Source organism: Pseudonaja textilis, chromosome 2, assembly GCF_049901715.1.
Source record: "Pseudonaja textilis isolate UNSWEBS1 chromosome 2, rPseTex1.2, whole genome shotgun sequence".
NCBI lineage: Eukaryota > Metazoa > Chordata > Lepidosauria > Squamata > Elapidae > Pseudonaja > Pseudonaja textilis.
In genome coordinates this window covers 221,700,807-221,722,246 of record NC_141991.1, presented here as the reverse complement: position 1 = coordinate 221,722,246, position 21,440 = coordinate 221,700,807, and the positions used below count along the sequence as shown (strand labels likewise).

General features: G+C 34.8%; 1 protein-coding gene across 2 annotated transcripts in view; it reads right to left on the bottom strand.

The window, feature by feature from the left end:
* The window catches only part of EDIL3 (EGF like and discoidin domains 3), a 232,803-nt gene that overhangs the window by 27,212 nt on the left and 184,151 nt on the right, over positions 1–21,440 (bottom strand). For both annotated transcript variants that reach the window (XM_087927083.1, XM_087927082.1), the window contains 2 exons: positions 20,665–20,809; positions 18,958–19,142 (listed from right to left, as the gene is read on the bottom strand). In XM_087927083.1, the coding sequence (XP_087783209.1) occupies positions 18,958–19,142; positions 20,665–20,809 (330 nt within the window). The remainder of the gene's footprint in view (positions 1–18,957; positions 19,143–20,664; positions 20,810–21,440) is intronic.

Sequence of the window (21,440 nt, the reverse complement as noted above, 5' to 3'; positions counted from 1 at the left end):
TAAAATCTGTGCACTTCAACCTCAGCATGGTGGCTGGGAATTACTTGAAGTTCACATATTTTAAAGCTGCCAAAGTTGAAAAACACTAGATTATTTTAGCAGTCGCTTCCAAATTTAGGATATTAACCTGCAAAACTTGAATTTCTGTATTTCCCAAGATTCTTGGAAGATTTGGAACTAAGTATGATTTGAAATTGCCACACAAACAAATAACACATTTAGGAATGTGTTGGGTTTATTATAAAGTAATTAACTATATTCATGATTCACAGACAATCAGTAAATGCTATTACAGGAAGTTCTATCACATCATTCCAGAGAAGACCCATAAAATGACATACTTTATAAGCAGCAATCATTGTTTTCCTCCAATAGGAGAAATTGGAATTCATTATCATTTTCTCATTGTCTACTCTTCCTGTGAGAAAACTGCAGTGAACTGACTATATTCTAGTAATTGTATATAGAAATCTACTGAGACTGTGGCTTATCTATTATTCTTGAGATTTCAAAAAAATTGTTCTACAGAGGCAGTTGTTAGCTTTTTCCTACTTCTTTGCATTCTTTGAAATGTAAGTTTTCTGTAGGATTACCACAGACAGCTATGCAGCTGGCATATATGGCACTCTTATGTGCAAAAATATTTTTTAAATATATTTTACATATGAGAATATGTACTTGCACACCAATAAAAAAACCTTTTATTATATTCTAGCCATGCACATGCATGTTTGTGTGCTGTTAAAAACCCTCATGCAGTAACCTTCTGTGGTACACAATTGGTTGTCCTTATCATGGAAGTACATAATCAGATTGTAACGGTGAAACTGTTAACAAGAACATTATGTCTAAATCATATTCAAATTAGATTCTTTTGATTTATTTTACAATGTTTTGATAACAACCAATTTCTGCTAACCAATTTCTAAACAGTTGTCTCAAAAGACAGGTTTTGTCTTTTAAGTTTTAGCCACTTTAATATAAATGTTGTTTCCAAAAGTAAACATATATTTTGTTTATATGAGTTGCCTTGTTGGGGAGATGGGCAGCATATAAATTTAACAAATGAATAATCCTTAAAAACTGTTATTTATCATATGTAAACCAGATGGTTGTGTAGCAATTTCATTTGTGCTAGTGATTCACACATACAATTTAATTATATTCCATGCAAGAACTTCAGGAAATAATGGCAATGGGTATAGAATAATTATAAATAATATATATATGGCACATCCCTTCATTCATTGAAAAGACAATGTAAGCTAAGGGCTGCCACATAGTCATGTTGAAAAATAGTGTCTTCTAATCTTTGTTTCAGAGGTGGTATTAAGCAGGTTCTGGCCAGTTCTGGAGAACCGATAGCAGAAATTTTGAGTAGTTCGGAGAACTGGTAGCGGAAATTTTGAGTAGTTTGGAGAACTGGCAAATGCCATGTCTGACTGGCCCCGTCCCATTTATTCTCTGCTTCCCAGGTCCCAGCTCATTGGCTGGGTCTTCTTTTGTTGCCCTGCACAGGAGAACGGAGCTAGAAAGCAGGCTATTGGGGTGGGGAGAGAATGGGGATTTTGCAGTATCCTTCCCCTGGAGTGGGGTGGGAATGGAGATTTTACAGTATTCTCCCTCTGCCACACCCACCAAGCCATGCCCAGCAAGCCACGCCCACAGATCCAGTAGTAAAAAAAATTGAACCCCACCACTGCTTTGTTTAATAAGCTTTATGGTGAAATTCAGTCTATTTTAATTTTTAATGAAAAATATGAAAAAGCTTATCCAAAAACAGTTCAATAATTGGAGCTTGGTATTTCTATAGCTCATATGTTAGGCTGTGCCACACCTTACTTTGCGACTTTTTCTTCAAACCCTGTGAAGAAAGTTGCTTTTTTCATTTTCTGATTCAAAATAAATTTAACCCTGGATATTATTTGATTTTAAGTATTGTGTGGCATGATTGTAGGTATGTTTACTCAGTTTGGATATCCTACTTGCTTCTGAGAAAAGTAGATTGATACAAGCAAACCTAAAGCTATAACAGAAATGGATGAGACTGAGGAGTCATGAAAATTATTAGAACTTTTGAATAACAAAGACAGCTTTAAGCATGATTGAATCAAGTGGTAGTCAATCAGTTTGAAATGGGATATAGATTGGATTTTAATGCTGGCACTAAAAAGAACATCTGAAATTGAACATATCCAAGGACCATGTTGTCAGGAAATTCTGAGAGTTTTTGTCCCATCATGTATTATTTGGCCTTGAGTAATATTTATATCTCTGTCTAAACCTAGAACATTTCAATTATTTATTATGCAAGCATAAGTTACCAATGAGAAAAAATGCTAGAAAATTGCTGTATGAATTGATGCTCTAATTGATATATGTTGTATTGAAATCAGGGCATCTTATTTCATCGTAATGTGTTTCAGGATCAGAATGCCAGGCTATAGTCTATAAATTCTAAATGGACCTTATGTTGCTGACACATAGAAGATTGCTTGTGTTGTATAGTGATAAAAAGTGATTAGCAGAAAATGACTCATAGACATGAAGGCAAATATGATCCATACTTTATAGAGAAGAAACACCAATAGACTATATATAATAAGCAATATAGTTGCCAAACTCCAGAGCCAATAACAGTGGATTTTCTTCACTGCAGGATTTTCTTTGAGTCTGCTATTATATCTCTATAGATTTATAGGGTATATGGGAATGGCCAGCCTCACTCTGCCCAGCAGAAAGAGTTTGCTACAGACCTCATCAGTCAAAGAATTTTGGCTGTCTGAGTCTAGGAGAAGAGTCTTTAATGCTATGCCTACTGCTTACTGGCACATTTTTCTGCCAGAGCTCTCTACCCTCTTGGTCTTCCAGAAGGGCCTTAGAACCTGGTTCCTCTGGCTGGCTTGGCACCCTAATGGAGTGCTCTATTCTGGAGGTGTGCAGTCTATCCTCTTGGTTTTTAGTTTCTATTTAATAGTTATCATTTTTTTAAAAAAATATGTTTATCTTTTTATAATTTTTTTAAGCACCCCAAAGTCTCTTCATTAGTAAAATAGATGGCATATAAATTAATTCATTAGCTGTAAATCCAAGTTGAATGTCTCTACCAATGACATAAAATCATTAGCTGGCTACAAAAACAGCAATGATGAGACAAAACAAGGCATGCTCTCACATTAATTCAATGGCGTCACAAACTATAAGTTGTTCTACATGCGTATATCCCAAATAAGAAACATTTCATTCAATATATTTAGTGACTACTAAATTAATAAGCATCACCAGAAGAAGCATAGACACATGGTTCCATTTATATGATTGTACATAATGCTTTAACAAAGGCAGTGATCCTACACTTGCCCTTTTTAAGAAGTAAAACAGATTGCTATTAGTTCAGTCAGATACAATATGGAAAACTCTGGAACACACAAAGAAATACTGTACAAAGACAGAATGATGAGAATGCTAACTGAGTAGAAATACAATTGCTGGGATATCCAAGATGTATTACATGGGGCTGTTGGGGTAGTCATGACCACATGTTGGCTTTCTTGGCTGTCATCTTGACTTTTTTTTGACACCCACACTCTTCATGTGATGGTCCACTGTTTTGATTAACAGACTGCATGGTACATTCCTTGAAGGTGTGTTTTTATCAAAGCTTCATTAGGACAAAGTTTATCTGAAACTCTGGATATCATTATTATTTTTGCTGAATGTTATAAATATAATGCATCCAGCTTTATATTCTGAAACATGTTTTATTACACCAACATATCTTTAAATTCATTGTTTTGTTTAACTATTGAATGGGCACCTCTTCCATCTAAAAAAGGACCATTGTTATCAAAACTTGTCCAATGTAATATTTTATTGAATGAAGCATAATTTTAGAACTACAGTATATAAATGTCATGAGATGTCAAAATGATCTGCTATTGATATTCATATACTGAACATTCCCATTCTTCATTCCATTTTGTACCTATGCTCTTTAGTATATTCTAACATCTTTTTATATATAGCTATTAAAAGTGTAATATTTTTCAGGCACCTGGTTAAATCTCCAGTGCTTAGAAGGGATTTAAAGCACTTACGACTTTGATATGTACTTAGACACCAAAAATATTTTATGCAAATATACTGTTATTCTGTACTCCAGCTTTTTGTTGAAGAAAAAAACCATGTTTGGTTTCAAGACGAACTCGACCTAAATGTAAGAAATCATTTCATTTATTTCAAATGTTTTATAGCTGAGACATAGAAAATATGATCAATGTGCACAAGGTATTAAATTCAGCAAGTACATATCTGGCTGACTATCTTCTGTGGTTTACAATCTTGAATTGTAAGAGAAATATAATACACGAGCAGAATTCTTGTCCCCATTCTAGACTGACAATCAACCCATAGCTTGTACAAGCAACACTACTGGTTTTGGGCTTGATCTTGAACTTCTAATATAACACTCCTTGTGCATGGAATACCATTGACTTAATATTTGTCTCACTAGAAATAACCTTTATCCAAAACAGGAGAATTGAAAATGTTGCCAACATAACTGTTTCTTTAATACTTCTCTGGCACTTTTTAATTTTCATTGTCCTTGACTTTTTATTGGAGTTATATTCACTTCACTGCTCTCTGTTTCTTACATCTCTTCTCTTTGTTTTTGAACTTCAGAAGCAGAGCTGCATAATATGGCACAACAGCAGGAATGCTTGATCAGTTATTCAAACAGCTTTGCCCCAAATCAATTCAGCTGCTTGAGTACTCAAATGATACACTTGAAAAAAAATTGAAGGGATGTTCAACATGAATATATAAGCAATGTCTACTTCTGCCCCAGTGTGCATGTCAGCCCTCCTTTTACAAGGAAAAACATTCTTCTTTTGGAAAAAGAGGATAGAGGTGATTGATGATAGAAAATAAAAGACAGGAAAGGCAGTAGCAAAGGAAAAAGTGCACTTTTTCTTGGAGATTGTTTAGCTACAAATATTCAAGAACACCTACAAATTTCATAAGAATCAGAGTAAATGCAAATAAATCTGTATTCATTTCTACAATATATATTTCAAAGGCAAATCAATCACAGATTACTGCAGGCTCCTAGACTGGAACAGGACATACAGGCAAATACATAATAGAACTCAGAAGAAAAGAACCAAAACAGCTTGCATGTTCTTCAGGCATGTGAATATTTAACTCCCAGAATTATGCAGCTAGATGAGGATTTTGGAAATCGAAGTGTACACAACGGACATTTATTGTTATTGTTGGGAAGGACTAAAGTAAAGAGGTAGTCAGAATTGATTTCTTGACCAAGCAATGGTCCAGGTTGGCCTAGGTCTGGAAAAATCAATGGCTTATATTTGGATAATGTATTAATTTTATTTATTTCTATTTATCTTATTTAGAGACCACCCATCTCACTCATGGACAATACTGGGCGGTGTACAATATTATCTAATTCTACTCAAGTCTTGAAGTTCAAGAGATAACATGCATGATCCATCTGTTTTTTTACAACTGCAATAAAAGGTTCTCTTCTGTTGCAAAGCCTCTCTCTCTATATATGAACACAGACATATGGGATGCTGCTTTACTCTCTTAGTAGAATCTTGCTGATATATTGAAGGTGAAAAAAAAAGCAATACTTTAAATTGTTCCATTTTTTAAAAAACCCAACAAAAGCATCAATTACTTTTGTTCTGCTTATGTCAGTAGATTTCCCTACATCTCAGTTCATGTTATTTATATTATATGAATGGTTTCAAGTGCTTATTCTTTATTTATGATACTAACCATGGTGCTTAAAACCTTTAAATTAGTTTAATAGGAGTAGTTAATGCAGACTGTAAAATCTCGTGCTTTACCAAATTCTAAGGCTATGTGGCACTAAATTTTAAGCTATAAAATAATTAATATACAAAAAGCAGAAATGTAAGGCAACAATATCTATCCTTTCTTTATGCTAATTAACATAATATTGTATGCTGTTATACTAAAACAACATATTTTACCAGTAAGGTCTAGGCAATATTTTATTTGTCATGTTTTCTTTCTTTAATTTGTTGCACAATATGGAATGCAGTACATAAAATGCATATTAAATTACTCACTTCAAGAGTTTCTTTTTTTTAAAAAAAACCACACTGCTTTGATGGTCAAAGTGCAAGGCTTACACATCTGTCTGTAAAATTGGATTACAGATTGAATTTGAATAATTAATTTTAATGTTTGGGATAATGCCCTGCAACATTAAACTTTAACTTGCTTATATATTTTGGTGCAGAAGAAGGAATGTAATTTTCAAAATACAAAGTTCATTTAAAGGAAAATAGTGAAGATTCTTAGAAATTAGAAATGACATTCTCTCCTTATATCCAACGCACAATACATCTATTGCTCCTTGCCATATGGTTCTTTCAGATTTTGATGAAATCACAGACAGACACATTTACAATCTTCTGATTTTAATGCTCTTTTTGGTCCAGTCTGTATTTAAGCATATTTGTCCTGTGCTAATAAACATAAAATATTCAGCTTTAAGATACATTAAATAAGAACTACAGAACTAGGATTAGTACTAGATCTTCATGTTAATATTGTTGTTGACTTTTGCTAGAAAATAGGAGCACTATACCCTGTTATGCTATACTTCCATGTTGGAAGCACTGAAGTGTGTCCATGGTGAAGGGATTAGTGGGTGACATTACCGTTGCTCTGGGGGACGTCCAATTGCGTGCTCCTTTCATGTTCCCATTAATGAGCTCATCAAACTGGTACCTATTTATCTACTCGCATTTTGCATGCTTTTGAACTGCTAGGTTGGCATGCATCATGTTGTATAAACCAACGAGGCCATAACTTATCAAATCCACTAATATCATTTACAATGTAAGGATTACATTTCAAAGGAAATACTGCCATTTATTGGGAAATAGAAACACCAAGCCAGAGTTACGAGAACTACTTTCATCCTAAATCTCATACTTTTTTTGCTGAAAGGTAAAGCATGCCACAGTCACATTTAAAATATATATTGCAGCCAAAGTATATTTTATGTGATTTACCAGAAAATATAATTTTGGAATTTATTATCTCACTTGGATAATTTGTATAAGGACAACTTATATTTTGCAGCACAAAACAAACATGTCTCTCACAATCTGGGACTATACCTTGTTCGTCAGTTGTTTTTACTGTAAGTATTATATATGGTATGCTGCTGCAGTACCTTAGCTAGAAATTAACAAAACAAACTGCTGATTCTTAGTATACACAGGCATTTATAGTATGGCAATGCTTCATCTCCCCACTGCCTGATACTACCATTTGTACAGTAAATATACAGTCTTATATTAATCTATGTATGAGACAAAATAGGAGGTTGATGCGTGGAAAAAGTTTGGGAGGTGAAGTGAATGAACATTATTGTATCAACTGGTTAATCATCTATCAAATATAGATTAGTAATATACTCAGTCCTTGTAGAACTGGAACTAGAATTTCTGTTAGCAAGTGAAGTGATTGGGCTGTTTGGTGATGGCAAATTCTGGCAGATCTGGTTGTGGTTATTAGGGAACCATATCCTTCTCCTGCCTCCAGCTGACCATTCTTCTCCTCACTTCCCCTTCCCTGTACTGGGTTTTCCAATCTTGGTCAGTTGCATGTCCCACACAGTGTGAGCTCTGTTGTTACAGGGCTCGTCTCCAGCAACTGGCCATCAGGCTCTTGGCAGATCTACTTTGTTTCACCAGTCTCAGTCCATTGCCAGTCAAGGATCACACATGCATTAGTGAGCACAATGTGAAGAGATGAGGCAAAGGAGACAACAAAAGTCAACAGAAGTGATGGGTAGGCAGGAGCAGAATACAGTGGCCTCTTCATCTTGGCCATGCAATGCAGCATGACCCAAAAGGCAGATATCGGGGTTGGGGAGATAGGCTGCTGGCAGAAACAGATGAAGCAAAGCAGGAGAACCTGAGTTTGGGACACTGTGGTAGTCATAAATGCAGACTGGTTGCTGGACACTTAAGCTTTGATTATCTAACTTGGGGATACTGCAGTGACTGCAATTTTGAAGACTGGTTGTAAGTCCATTTTTTCAGTGCCTTAGTAAATTTGAACATTTTCTGAACACATGGACTATCTGTAATCAATACAATTTTAGCTATACAATTTGGGACGAACACCCTTTGAATGGTGTGGGCGTAGGAATGGATTTTCAGGGGAAAAATTGCAGACTACAGGAACCAGAAGCACTACTCAGGTGACCCTGAGGACATAGATAAATCTCCAAGTGCTTCAGTGACCTCAAGGATGAAAATTACCAGCTGTCTGGAATGAATATAAACCCTTCCATCCTGCCCACTATCCTGTCAGAACTGAAGAAGCTTCTTGGATGAGTAGCAAAATGTCTTCTAAAGAAAAAACAAGAAAGTCCAGTTGCTTCCTGAAAAACCACCTTTGGGACAACCATGACCTGGATGACTGAGAATCTCTATAGATAATCAAGCATTGTAATCAAGCATTACTATAGAAATTATCAATTGTATAGGAAAATACAGAAAAAAATGAGCTAAATATTGTAATGTCACAACAAACAGAATTAATACTAACATGTTTCCAACATACACACTGGGAGAATGGTGAAAGATCCGGTAAGATTTTGACTAATTGCTTAAAGCAAAAAAATTATAGGGTAGATTCTATTTGTTAGAGATGAAAGAAATGAAATAGATGCATTATTTCATGCTTGGCAGATTATGGGATCTATATAATTCATAATATTTTCCTTGATTATTGGCTTCTAAAAAGATCTTTGACATAGTAGGTTTTTAAATTAACATTAATTAGAAGGAGATTTGTCACTGCTAACCCCTTCTCAACATGATGGCCTTGATTTTATTGGTAATGAAAGAAGAAAACGACAAATGTCTTCCATTTATCATTTCCCAGTTAGGCACAGAATTTGCCTTTATATTTTGTCTTAATCTTGCCAGAAAGCAGACTAAGATAAAACAACATGAAACTGATGCTTGTAATGATAGTCTTAAAACATCCAGGATTTTATAATATGATTTTGAATATGTTGGTTAATCTCAAAATAGCATAATGATACAACAAATGGAAAACTCTTATACAAATCCTATCTTCACGAAAAGCAGTTCATCTGCTTCTTTTCTTCTCCTTATGCAAACTAGTGTAGTAGAAGCATAAAGCTGATTTGCAAAATGTCGATATAATTCTAAATCTGTAATATGACATGTCATATTAATTTTTATAATAAAGACTGAAAAAGACTATTATTAATATAATAAGACGCTGGTCACTTGTAGAATGCAATGTTATCCAATAATATAATCTTTGATTTGGAACTCATCTCCTTTATCTCTTTCTATAATTCTAATTCATGATGTTTTTAATTCTCAATTTTTTTATTCTCATAGTAAAAGTTACTTCTTTCCTTACAAGTGCAGATGTGCTCACCAAAATCCAGGTTATCACTTAAGATATTTTGAGTTTTCTAACTGAAACAAAATTCAAGGCTATAAGCACAGCTGCTACTTTAAAAACTGTCTGTCTCTCTATTGCTAATTCTATATCATAGAGTAGAACAGAAATTATTGATGATGATACAATAAAATGTGGATGTAAAACAAACCCATTATGGGTAATAACAGATGCAGGTAAAAGTATTTATGCAGTCAGCATATATTGTTACGGTATTGCAACATTTAGAAATGTGTTTATTCAGTTTATATAGTTGCCCACTCATATACAGCTCTGAATAGCAGTAAACAATAGAAGAGTTGGAAATATAGATAAAATACTTAAAACTATTTCACCCTGATAATCAGACTATACTTTTTTTAAAAAAAAATCTCTAAATGATAAAATAGTTTTGGAGTAGATAAAAGGATAATGCACACAATGAAATAGAAACAGAAACTAATGATAGAAAAAGACCCAGTGGTCCATCAATTCTGTCCTTTGAGTTTATTATAAATATAAGGCACATCACAGATTAGATTACAGGTGGATGAACAAAAGACAGACATAAATAGACAGCCAGACAATGCCAAGGACTAATGTTGCGGATTATGAATTTCTTAAATAGTATTTGTTGTTAAATTATAAACTGTTGCCCTTCATAGTCTTACCAACTTCCAATTTAGAAAATTTTGTCTAGCACTGGTTCTAACTGAAATAAACCAGTTCCTGATCATCCAAGGAACAGTGTTCTATTCATTACTTAGTTGGGTAATTAAACATTTGCAAGCAAACAATCAAACTCAGAGAGTATCAAGGACACCACAGAGCAGGAAATTGTATAGGGCAATGTTTCTCAACTTTGACAACTTTAAAATGTGTGGACCAGTTTCCAGAATTTTCCAGAGGGTTTCCCAAATTCCTGACAAGGTTGAGAAAACCTGATGTAGGATTAATGTACAAGGTCAAATTGGGCTCAACGGAACAGGCATTTCTTCAGAAATATTTGATTATTTTTTTTAATGGAACAGTTTCGTGTTCACTGCAAATATAGCAATAGAGATATAACCGGATTATTTTCTCTATCTAAACATTTCTTTTTAGGTGGGGAACAATATGTCTTTTGAGTAAATATGATATAGTGAAAAAGTACATAGAAAGGTGTGCATAAAGACACACACACACACACACACACACACAAGTACACAATTATCTAAAGCACAGCATGCGAATTGCATTGATTTACTTGATATTATTTGTCAACTAACATAGGTACCTGCAGCTAGCCAGGTTGTCCCTATGACTGGTCATGTCACACTGTAACTTCCGTCCTTTCACATTAAGTCTTGATGTCACACAAGAAGCAGAGCTTGTGTTGATAAAAGCTGACCAGTCAGCCCTGCACAACTATATGGACTATCCAAAGTCTGTAAATTCTTGGAGTGGCTTAAAACAAGGAGCAATGAAAAAATATATGGAAGAAACACATAAATTAGGCTATCTATAAGACTCAGAAGCAATCAAAAACACCCCCAAAAAGGAGGGAAAGAACTACTTGTTCTGGGGAAGGGGCGTACAGTGTTTTAAAGAATGGGGTAACGATAGAGAAAGAAAACATGAACAGTATGTGCAAATAAGAAGGTTATTATTAGAAATGGACACACAAATGAATGCTTTTGTATGTATCTAAACAAGCTACAGTTAAGAAAATGTGAAAAGTAAAAACAGATTTATTTAAGATTCTTGCCAAACTTAAATAAGATTAGGGAGAGAGTACAAGGTACAGGTTTCCACAGGACCTAATATTGAAACCAAACTTCTGGAACTCCCAGGCACTAAATATCATGCCAGGAAATTCTTATTTATTACTTGATTTATATCCCACATTTATTTTGCAAAAGTCCAGGCAATGTATACACTGCTCCCACCTTGTATTGTTCTCACACCAACAAACCTACAAGAGGAATTTTAGGAGTTGAAGGTTACATATCTTAAAGTTGTCAAGTTTGAGAAATGTTACTTTAGTGCAATACAGACTGTTACTTCTTTTGCTTTAAGAAGAGTTCATACAAGATTGGTCTTTTAAAGTTTATAACTAATTTTAGATCTAACAACACATAAAAATAAAGATGTCCAATATTTTTTATTAAGTCCTTATTACATAAACAAGACATTTTAACCATTTCAAATGCCAGACATTTTACAATTAAATTTCCTTTTATCACCAGTAATATGTCATCTCCTCTTAATATATTGAAAGGAAAGGAAAGGAAAACAGAATCTGGAGTCAATAAAAATAATATTTTTATGCCTTATTGGTCAGTTTAATACCTTATTCATACTCTTGTTCATTGTTTTTCTTGTTCTTTCTTTACTTTCTTTCATTATTCATATTGTATTTTATTGTATATTATATGGTAAGCCACCCAGAAAAGTTTGGAATCAGGCAGCACATAAAATGAATAAATCAAATAAAATCGAATTACTGCTATTTCATTGAGTCCAGGAAATATTCCTTGTAAAATAAAGCTTTAGAAGACTTTTCTTAAGCTGCCCTGGTAATTATATCACCAGGCTGTCTATCTAGAATAAATCTAATGCTTGTTCCAAGGTTCTGCATTTTATAGCTTAAATGCTACATTAAAAATAAATTAAGCCTTTTTGTTTTTATTGAAATAGGACACTTAAATTCTATTGTCACTATAAACATTTTCATAAAATGAATAGTGAATGGAAGCTCTGATAATGTAAAAGCAGTTTTCAAGATGCACTAGCAGTTTAACTGAAGCACCAATATAGATTTTAATCAAAATAATATGTATAATGATCCTGTTCAGAATCATATGCCAGGCAACAAGGTAATTCGATGAATTTTACTAAATGCATTGGATCACTAATTACTGCAATTAATGGGAAATAATACTATATAAAATAACCAAAGCTAATTATTTTTCAGACAGATACAGATAATCAGAGTTGGAAGGAACCTTGTAGGTCATCTAGTCCAACCCCCCACCCAAGCGGGAGACCCTACACCATTTCTGACAAATGGCAATCCAATCTCTTCTTGAAAGTCTCAAGTGATGGCGCTCCCACAACTTCTGAGGACAAGCTGTTCCATTGGTTGATTGTTCTCATTGTCAGAAAGTTTCTCCTTATTTCCAGGTTAAATCTCTCCTTGTTCAGTTTCCATCCATTATATAGACAACCATAGCAAAGTAATTGGATAGACTATGTGAAATGAACGACTGTTAAAAACAAGCAACCAAATAAAACAAAAATATTGCAAGGGGTTCTTTAGCTCCTCCTGCTTTTAAAACTTCTTACTTTGACCAAATCCATAAAACTTTCTAAAATTACAGAACAGTAAATGAAATAATTTCATTTTTTTCTTTCATACTTGAAATATGTCATTCAACTATGACCTTGATCAAAACATTAATTCATACCTTTTATAAACCTTACTTATACCTACATGTGAGGGTTAATTTACAAAATTATTGATATCGGCTAAAATTGTCAGAAACTGTTCTTCAGGAAGTTGTTTTGACATTAGTTGTTTTGATAGATAGTGTAGAAGGACAGGACTTCTGCAGTGAAAAGCTTTTAATTTTGCTAAATTCGTCAGAATGCTCATCTGGTAATTATTCTGACCTATTTTAAGAATTGAGTGAAGAGTTTTTAAAAATCTGTCCAGGTATAATTTATTTTGGTTTTGGTATTTCTTTATTTAATAAGATCTTCAATTTCATTTAGTCTTTGTTTTTTAAAACTTGTTTTTGATACCACTGATATAAAAACCTGTTTTTGATACAATTTTTACATTATGTTTACATCTTGCTGTATGGTGAGTTGCACAATCAGTGTAGATCTGCATCTTTCAGTTTCATTGAAATATCTTTTAAAATATATATTTTCAACCCAAGTTTCCAGCTAATGGATACAGCTTTTTTCTTTCCCTTCCCAAAAGGGATAAATATTAACCCTATTTATTAGTCCACCAGTATGAATGGTTTTCAGACATTCAGCTATTCTAATTATGAAGCTGAATTGAGCACATAATCCAGGTCTGTCATTTTTTTCCCCTTTCAACTTTAACAGGGAAAAATCTGAAATGAAAATATAATCTAAGAACCAGCAGCTACATTGCCCTAACAATTAGAAACTTTATGCAATCAAGACACCTAGTACAGCTAGTATTCCAATATCAGTACAAAAAAGGAGGTGATAGAATCAGACATAGAACTCTTTTTTTCTTCCACATGCTTTGAAAATTAACTTCTTTCACACCTTTTAAATCACATTGCAGAAGATTTGGATGATGAATTGTCAAGAGAAAGTAGGCAGTCTTATAATGAGGATCCTCCAGCCAGACCACACAATCTTACTAATATCTTCTAATTCAGGCACACATTCTGATAATACTGCCAATGGGATAAGATTTGCCTATCTAGCTTGTGAGAATAAGAAACTCAACCAGGAGTATTCACTTGGAATAAATCATAGTCCTGCTCTCTTTCTGGCGAAAATCTGAAATGAAAATATAATCTAAGAACCAGCAGCTACATTGCCCTAACAATTAGAAACTTTATGCAATCAAGACACCTAGTACAGCTAGTATTCCAATATCAGTACAAAAAGGAGGTGATAGAATCAGACATAGAACTCTTTTTTTCTTCCACATGCTTTGAAAATTAACTTCTTTCACACCTTTTAAATCACATTGCAGAAGATTTGGATGATGAATTGTCAAGAGAAAGTAGGCAGTCTTATAATGAGGATCCTCCAGCCAGACCACACAATCTTACTAATATCTTCTAATTCAGGCACACATTCTGATAATACTGCCAATGGGATAAGATTTGCCTATCTAGCTTGTGAGAATAAGAAACTCAACCAGGAGTATTCATTTGGAATAAATCATAGTCCTGCTCTCTTTCTGGCGAAAATCTGAAATGAAAATATAATCTAAGAACCAGCAGCTACATTGCCCTAACAATTAGAAACTTTATGCAATCAAGATCCCTAGTACAGCTAGTATTCCAATATCAATACAAAAAGGAGGTGATAGAATCAGAGATGGTACTCTTTTGCTTGTTATTCTACTTCAAAGCAAGTTTAAGCTTATTTGTTTTATTTTATTATTTTATTTGCCTTTTATCTTACCACAGGGTGGTGTGTGTATATATGTGTGTGTGTATATGTAATTTTATAACCATAAAAATCCTTAAAAACTTATTACAGGTGGGGAGGGCAGGGGGAGGGTGGGAAGAGGTGGGATGTATTGTTACTCAATCAATGACCTCTACTGTGTTGCTCCCCCATTGGGCCCCCAAGCTAACTAGCAGAGCCAGGTCTTGAAGCCCTTATGAAAGGAGAGGAGGGTTGGGGCTAACGTCTCATGGGATGCGGGCAAGATATTCCAGAGTGCAGGTACAATAGCAGAGGAGCCTTTCTCTTGGACATTAAGAAGGACATTAGATGTAGGTATGAGAAATAATCCTTTCCTTGATGTGTTAAAGCAGTTGTGTCATGTGACAAAACAGTTTAAAAGATCTTTCGCACTGTATGCATGGGTATGTATTTGTGTGTATATACAGACATGGATGCTCATTGAAGAAATGTCATGCACAATGATGGCTGTGCATGTACACAATCCCATTAATTTTGGCTGACTTCTACAGTCTTAGGGAGCTATAGAACAGAAACAATGTCTTGCTACAATTCTATACTGGAGAACTTTGAAAGCATAATTTTCACAGGCCTAGCAGTTACTAACTTCATCTTCAAAAACAAACAATAAAAATACATTGTCAAAGATTTCTGAGTCTACATCAAATACTTTATGAATTGCAAATGATCATTCATTTTCAATAGGCATATCCTGCCCTAGACAGCTTTTATATACTTTTGAAGCAGAAGAAAAATGGGCATAATTTTTCTTAGGCTGCCAGGAGACTCTGAATGCAAAAGGAATCAATTTATATACATAATCAGGTTCGCAACAGAGGAGCATTTGAAACACAAGCAATAATTCTAGGTGAATTGATAAGAGCTATTATTGCAACTCCCTGCCTATCTGCACCAATAGTGTCACCTATCATGGAACAATTCACATGAAACTAGTGTACTAATTCTATAATCTTGCATAAGTTTTGTTTCAGAGTTCAGCAAAGTCAACAAAAATGAAACGTATCTTTCAGCATTTCTATAGAAGGCACTATTTTGTCTAGGGGTTTCAACATTCTTCTAAAAACTCTTGGCAGCCAAAGTCAAAAGCCTTTGGTATTTATTGTTTTTAAAAAATGATGAAGAGAGTATAAGCATAATGGAACCCAGAATTACCATCATGAATCATGAATCATGTCAGTCATAAGTCAAATGATCGACATGGGCCGACTCAATTCTATGTCTTTTTTTCTTGCTGTCATTAGGCAAATGCTGCAGTCATTAAGTAACTGTGCTGGCTATTAAGCAAATCAATGAAATTCATATGGCTGTATTTTTTTTTTTTATAGAAACTAGCCAACAAGGCTGGAAACCAGCCAAAGAACATCATAAATTGCAGTCACATGACTATAGAATGCTGCTATCAGTCATAAAGATAAACTAATTGCTAAGTGCCTGAAATATGGTCATGTGACCATGGTGTGTGTGTGTGTGTGTGTGTGTGTGTGTGTGTGTGTGTGTGTGTAGATGTTGGTACTCTGGGACTGTGCCATAAGTAACATTTAGAGGAACCATTAAAATTAAGCAACTAGTTGTCTCAAAGATGCTTTTTCAAGGGGCAACTGGACTTTCTTGTTTTTTCTTTTGAAGAAGTTTCACTTGTCAACCAAGAAGTTTCTTCAGCTCTGACTGGATGGTAGGGAATGGAAAGATTTATATTCCTTGAAGACATCTGGTCATTTGCATCCTTTTAGAGAAGGGTGTCAAACTAGCAGCCCATGGGCCAGATGGGCCAGATGGGCCACACGCAGGCCATGCCCACCCTGGCTTCATAAAGACAAAAATCATTATGACACATGGTGATACATCATGTGACATGATCAAGTTTGACATCCATGTTTTAGAGGCTCTTTGAAGCAGACTTTTAGCTATGTAATTTGGGATGAACACCCTTTGAATGGTGTGGGAGTAGGAATGTATTTCCGTGGGGGGGAATTGCAGACTACAGGAACTAGGAGCACTATTCAGATGATCCTAAGGACAGAACCCTCTAAAAGGATGCAAATGACCAGCTGTCTGAAAGGAATATAAATCCTTCCATTCCCACTATTCTGCCAAAGATGAAGAAGTTTCTAAGATGAGAAGTGAAACATCTTCAAAGGAAAAAACCAAAGTCCAGTTGCCTCCTGAAAAAAGCACCTTTGGAACAACCATAATCTGGATCACTGAGAATTTCTACAGACTTTAAGCAACCAGTTGTTAAGCAAAGACCATCTCAACTCAGCAGGAAACACATTTTAAAGAAGGGAAATAGCTTTCAAAAGGTTTGACTCCTAATTGCTGAAAGATGAGCTCAGAACAGCTAAAGCCGAATTTTCTCAGGTGAAGCCAATGAATGGTGGCAGCAAAAGATTTTTCTTCGCTACAGCCAAATTATTTATGGCTTTCCAAGTCAGAACCAGTTTCTTTCATTTCTCCCACACTTTGTTTTTAGCCTAGGTGCAATGTAGCTACCACTTTCTTCTATAGATTTCATTTCACAATTGACCAAACAAGGTAGCCTCTAGGCAGATGAGCAGCCTCTTTTCATTTGGTTCAGGAGCATCCTGGTTATCTGTAGGGCAATGACTTGTGTGAATCTAAACACACCATGTGCGATAATAAACACACCATGGCATTGCTAGTTCTTCTCTCCCCTCCGCCCCTTTTCTCCCTACTAAGCTCAAAGTGAAGGCAGTAATCATACCATTGAAATGCTTAGTAACCACAAAAAATAAAATAAATTAATAAGTCATAATTTATATGTGAGATTATTGCAGGGCACATTTCTGGTGCAGTTAGACTTCATGCTGAGCATCCTTTCCTCTCCTGACAGCAGATTCAAATCACTGCCATGTACAATGTTTCTAATATGTAAATTTAACAGTGACCTGTCAAATAGCCTTCTGTATGGTGATTTGTTGCACTTTTATATATTAGCCTATACAGGAACTTTTGTAAATCATCCTGTCTCTGAAAACAAGCAATGCGAACAGCTTCTTAATAGGTTCACTGTTCTGCATCAATCTTACTAGAACCAAACATGGTAGAGAAATACGGATCTAGAGCCTTATCACCCAGTCTAATGAAAGAATTTGATATCAAAAATAAACAAGTAAATAACATCAGGTTGCCATAATATGGAAATGGAATAAGGTTTTTTTGGTGTTTTTTTTTAAACTTGTTAATCAAATCCAAGTAGTCAATCTCTTTGACAAATAGTAAATTACAGTTCTAAGGCTCTTGTGAATTTCCACTTGAATAATTCAATTTGCTTCAGTAAATCTGATCTGGTACATGTGTTTCAAAAAAAATATTTAATTAAAATCAGAATCTATGTTTCCATAGCTTTGACATGATATGACACAGCCAGCCAATCAGCTAGAAAAACTTTCCAGATGGCATCTTTTATTCAGCTCATTTCAGATAGAGTTCTAATAGCACAATCAAGTTGATTATACACTTACTCAAATTAAATTTAAGTACCCAGATTTACAGAAATTTATTCACATAACTGCCTCCATATGGATAGCAAATCTATGGAAATGCAAATAAAGAATTGGATTTCAGTTTAGACACTTATAATAAACTGGAGGACATAGAGATTGTGTCTCATCTGGTGCTAGTTATTACCTATAAGCCTCTGTATGGCACAAGACCCACCTATTTGAAAGACTACTTATCTCCAACTGTTTCTGGCCATCTAGTATGTTCTAGCAGACTGGGTCCCCTCCATGAAACAGTGCTGTCTTGTGGGACCTAGGAAATCTACATTGTCTATTGCAGCCCTACTTTCTGGAACATCCCTGAGAGTTAATGACAGCTTAGCTCTCCTAAGGCAAGCTTTAAAAATAGGTCTTGTACTAGGTTTTTTCTCTACATTACATTATTTTAGATCTGTCTCCACAATCCAGTGCTTTTCACTTTTAGTTTTTATATTTTTTATATATATTTGCCTAGTTTTGTATGCTCAGTACGCTTGTACTCAGTATGCTTGTACTCAGAGTTCCCTGGAATTGGGCAGTCAATACATTTAAATAAATAATAAATAGAACTTCATTTTCATTCCATTGAAGGCTGGAATCCTTTTACATCAGATAAAGTGCAGAGAAAGACAGGAAAATAGAAAACCTGATGGTTTTGTATATATTGCTCATATATATTTTTTTAAAAATAATAAATTCTACATTTATCTGCATCCTTAATATCAATCTAATCTGTTGCTTTTTTATAAAAAGCCAAAATTATCACCTGTAGCCACTGAGATTGGTCACTGTGCCCTGATGTCCAGGCATTAACTTTGCCTTGTTTGTCTAGTCGAGCTTTTCTGGGTTCCCACGTGAACATATCCATGTTGAGTGTTCTGAAGATACTGGAAGCAGTGATCTGATAATCCTGTATATGTCCCGATTTCATCCCCAAAGGTTCAGAACAACCTAAAGAAAATTAAAGAAGATCCTTGAAAACAAATAAGTGATTAGGTTTATTAGGTCAGAAAGCTACTTCTGCTGACAGCCAGCTGCCTGCAATTTGGCCAATCGTATCTCACCAGGCTCAAGGTTGACTCAGCCTTCCATCCTTCTGAAGTTGGTAAAGTGAGAACCCAAATTTGTTGGGAGCAATATGCTGGCTCTGGGAACTGCTTAGAGAGTAAGGCACTATAAAGCGGCATATGTCTAAGTGTTATTGCTATTAACCTGTAAATTCTGACATTGTGTAATAATGCATACAACGTCAGAATTTAAATGCACATGTTTATTAAAAGTACATAGTTTTACTGAGGATTTTGTCACAACACAAGAAAGCAAAATCAAATCAAATCTCATCAAAAGCAATTGTTGAATATTTTGTTTTGTTTTATAAACAAAATGATTCTTTTAATTACATTTTAATTAACTCCCTAAATTTGTTTTTAATTCTTATTAGCTTCCTAGACCAACATATATTAGCAGAAAACTATGACATAAATGCCAAATCATTTGTTTTCATTTCATGTCCAATGCTGGCTGTATTTTATTTTCTCTTCTGTTCAATTGTGCCCAATTCCTGGACAAGTCCCTGCAATGAGGTTTTTCAGATGTGGTTTGCCATTACCTCATTCCTATGGCTGAGAGAAAGGAACTGGCCTAAGGTCACCCAGTTTCACCTAGTGCCTAAGGCAGAACTAGCACTCACAGTCTCCCAGTTTCTAGCCTGAGGCCTTAAACACTACATCAAACTGGCTCTTTCTGGAGGTAATATTCAATCTTTCTTATTTTATTGCTTTAAGTTTAATTTTAAATTTGAGTGTATTTTTTGCATTAAAACAAATATGATCACTTCAGAGTTAGTTCTCTGAAATAAGATGATAAAGTACGCGAGGAGGGGAATAGGAACAATGTGCTCCAGTAGCAGAATAACAGATAAATTGAAGAATTATAAAAATATTTATCTGTTATAAATCAAATAAATCAAATAAAATCAAATTACTGCTATTTCATTGAGTCCAGGAAATATTACTTGTAAAATAAAGTTTAAGAATATATGTTTTATCTGTTATCTGTTATAAATTATAAATAAATGATGAAAAGATATTGGTGGGATATGATAGGGTTAACTACCAGTTTGGGATTTATGAGCTTCCCTGCGGGCTATGAGCCATGTGCCTATAAATCAGCAGCAGCAGCTGCCTGAAGAGAAGCAGCCTTTGAAACAGCCCTCTTTTCTTGCTTTTCTGTGCCTCGTTTGGCAGCTGAAGTTGAAAAATCAGGAAATAAAGATCAGGTAAGAGCCCGGGTGGGTGAGTGGGCAAAAATATCAGCAGACACTGCTCTTCAGAGCTACCGGTTCTACAGAGGTGGACAGAACCGGTAGAAACCCATCCCTGGGTTTTTGACACATTTATATAGACATACATAAATTCATAATAAGACACCAGGATATTTAAAATAATACAAAGAAACATCTAAGAATACTGACCTGATAATTCACAGCCAAGCAGTTCCATTCGCAAAGTACAATGCCTTCTACAGACTTGAGGATACAATCGTATATACTGAGATTTTATTGGCGGGGTGAAAGAATTTGCATAAGGTGTATTATTATCCACATTTCCATGGAACACCTGCAACAACACATAATTGGTTTTAGTTACATATGACAGATGTAACATACAAATACTGATGAGTAATTGTTAATTTATTAATTTAATTTAGGTGTCCAGATTACTAGTGACTCAAAGTGGCTTTCAAGAGGGGTAAGAAATACAAATTAACAATGCACTAAAAGATAAAACAACTAATTAGATAAAAGTTTAAAATGCAAATGTTCCAACAACTTCACCATTGCCCCATTTCAGTGTCTCATGCAAGAGTCAGGGTTTTAGGGACTTCCTAAAAAAACACAGAATCATGACTCTACAATCCTCAGGCAGAATTCAAACCCAAAGGCCAGACATGATGACAGAGAAGAGCACCTGACATGGTGAGATGTCAGACATTGTTTTGTTGATGGGACTTGAAACATATCAATCTTGTCAAATCATATGGGATGGATAAAAGGTTACTGGACACAGGTGATTTCACAGATATCCTGTCCCTATGTCATCAAGGGAGAATCAGTTTGGAATAGTAGTTAGAAACAGGAAGACTGTGAGTCTGCCTTACATATGAAGTCAGCTGGTTGACTTTGGGCCACTCAGTATCTCTCTGTCTGAACAATTCAATGGAAAGCCACTTAGAGGTGTCACATATATC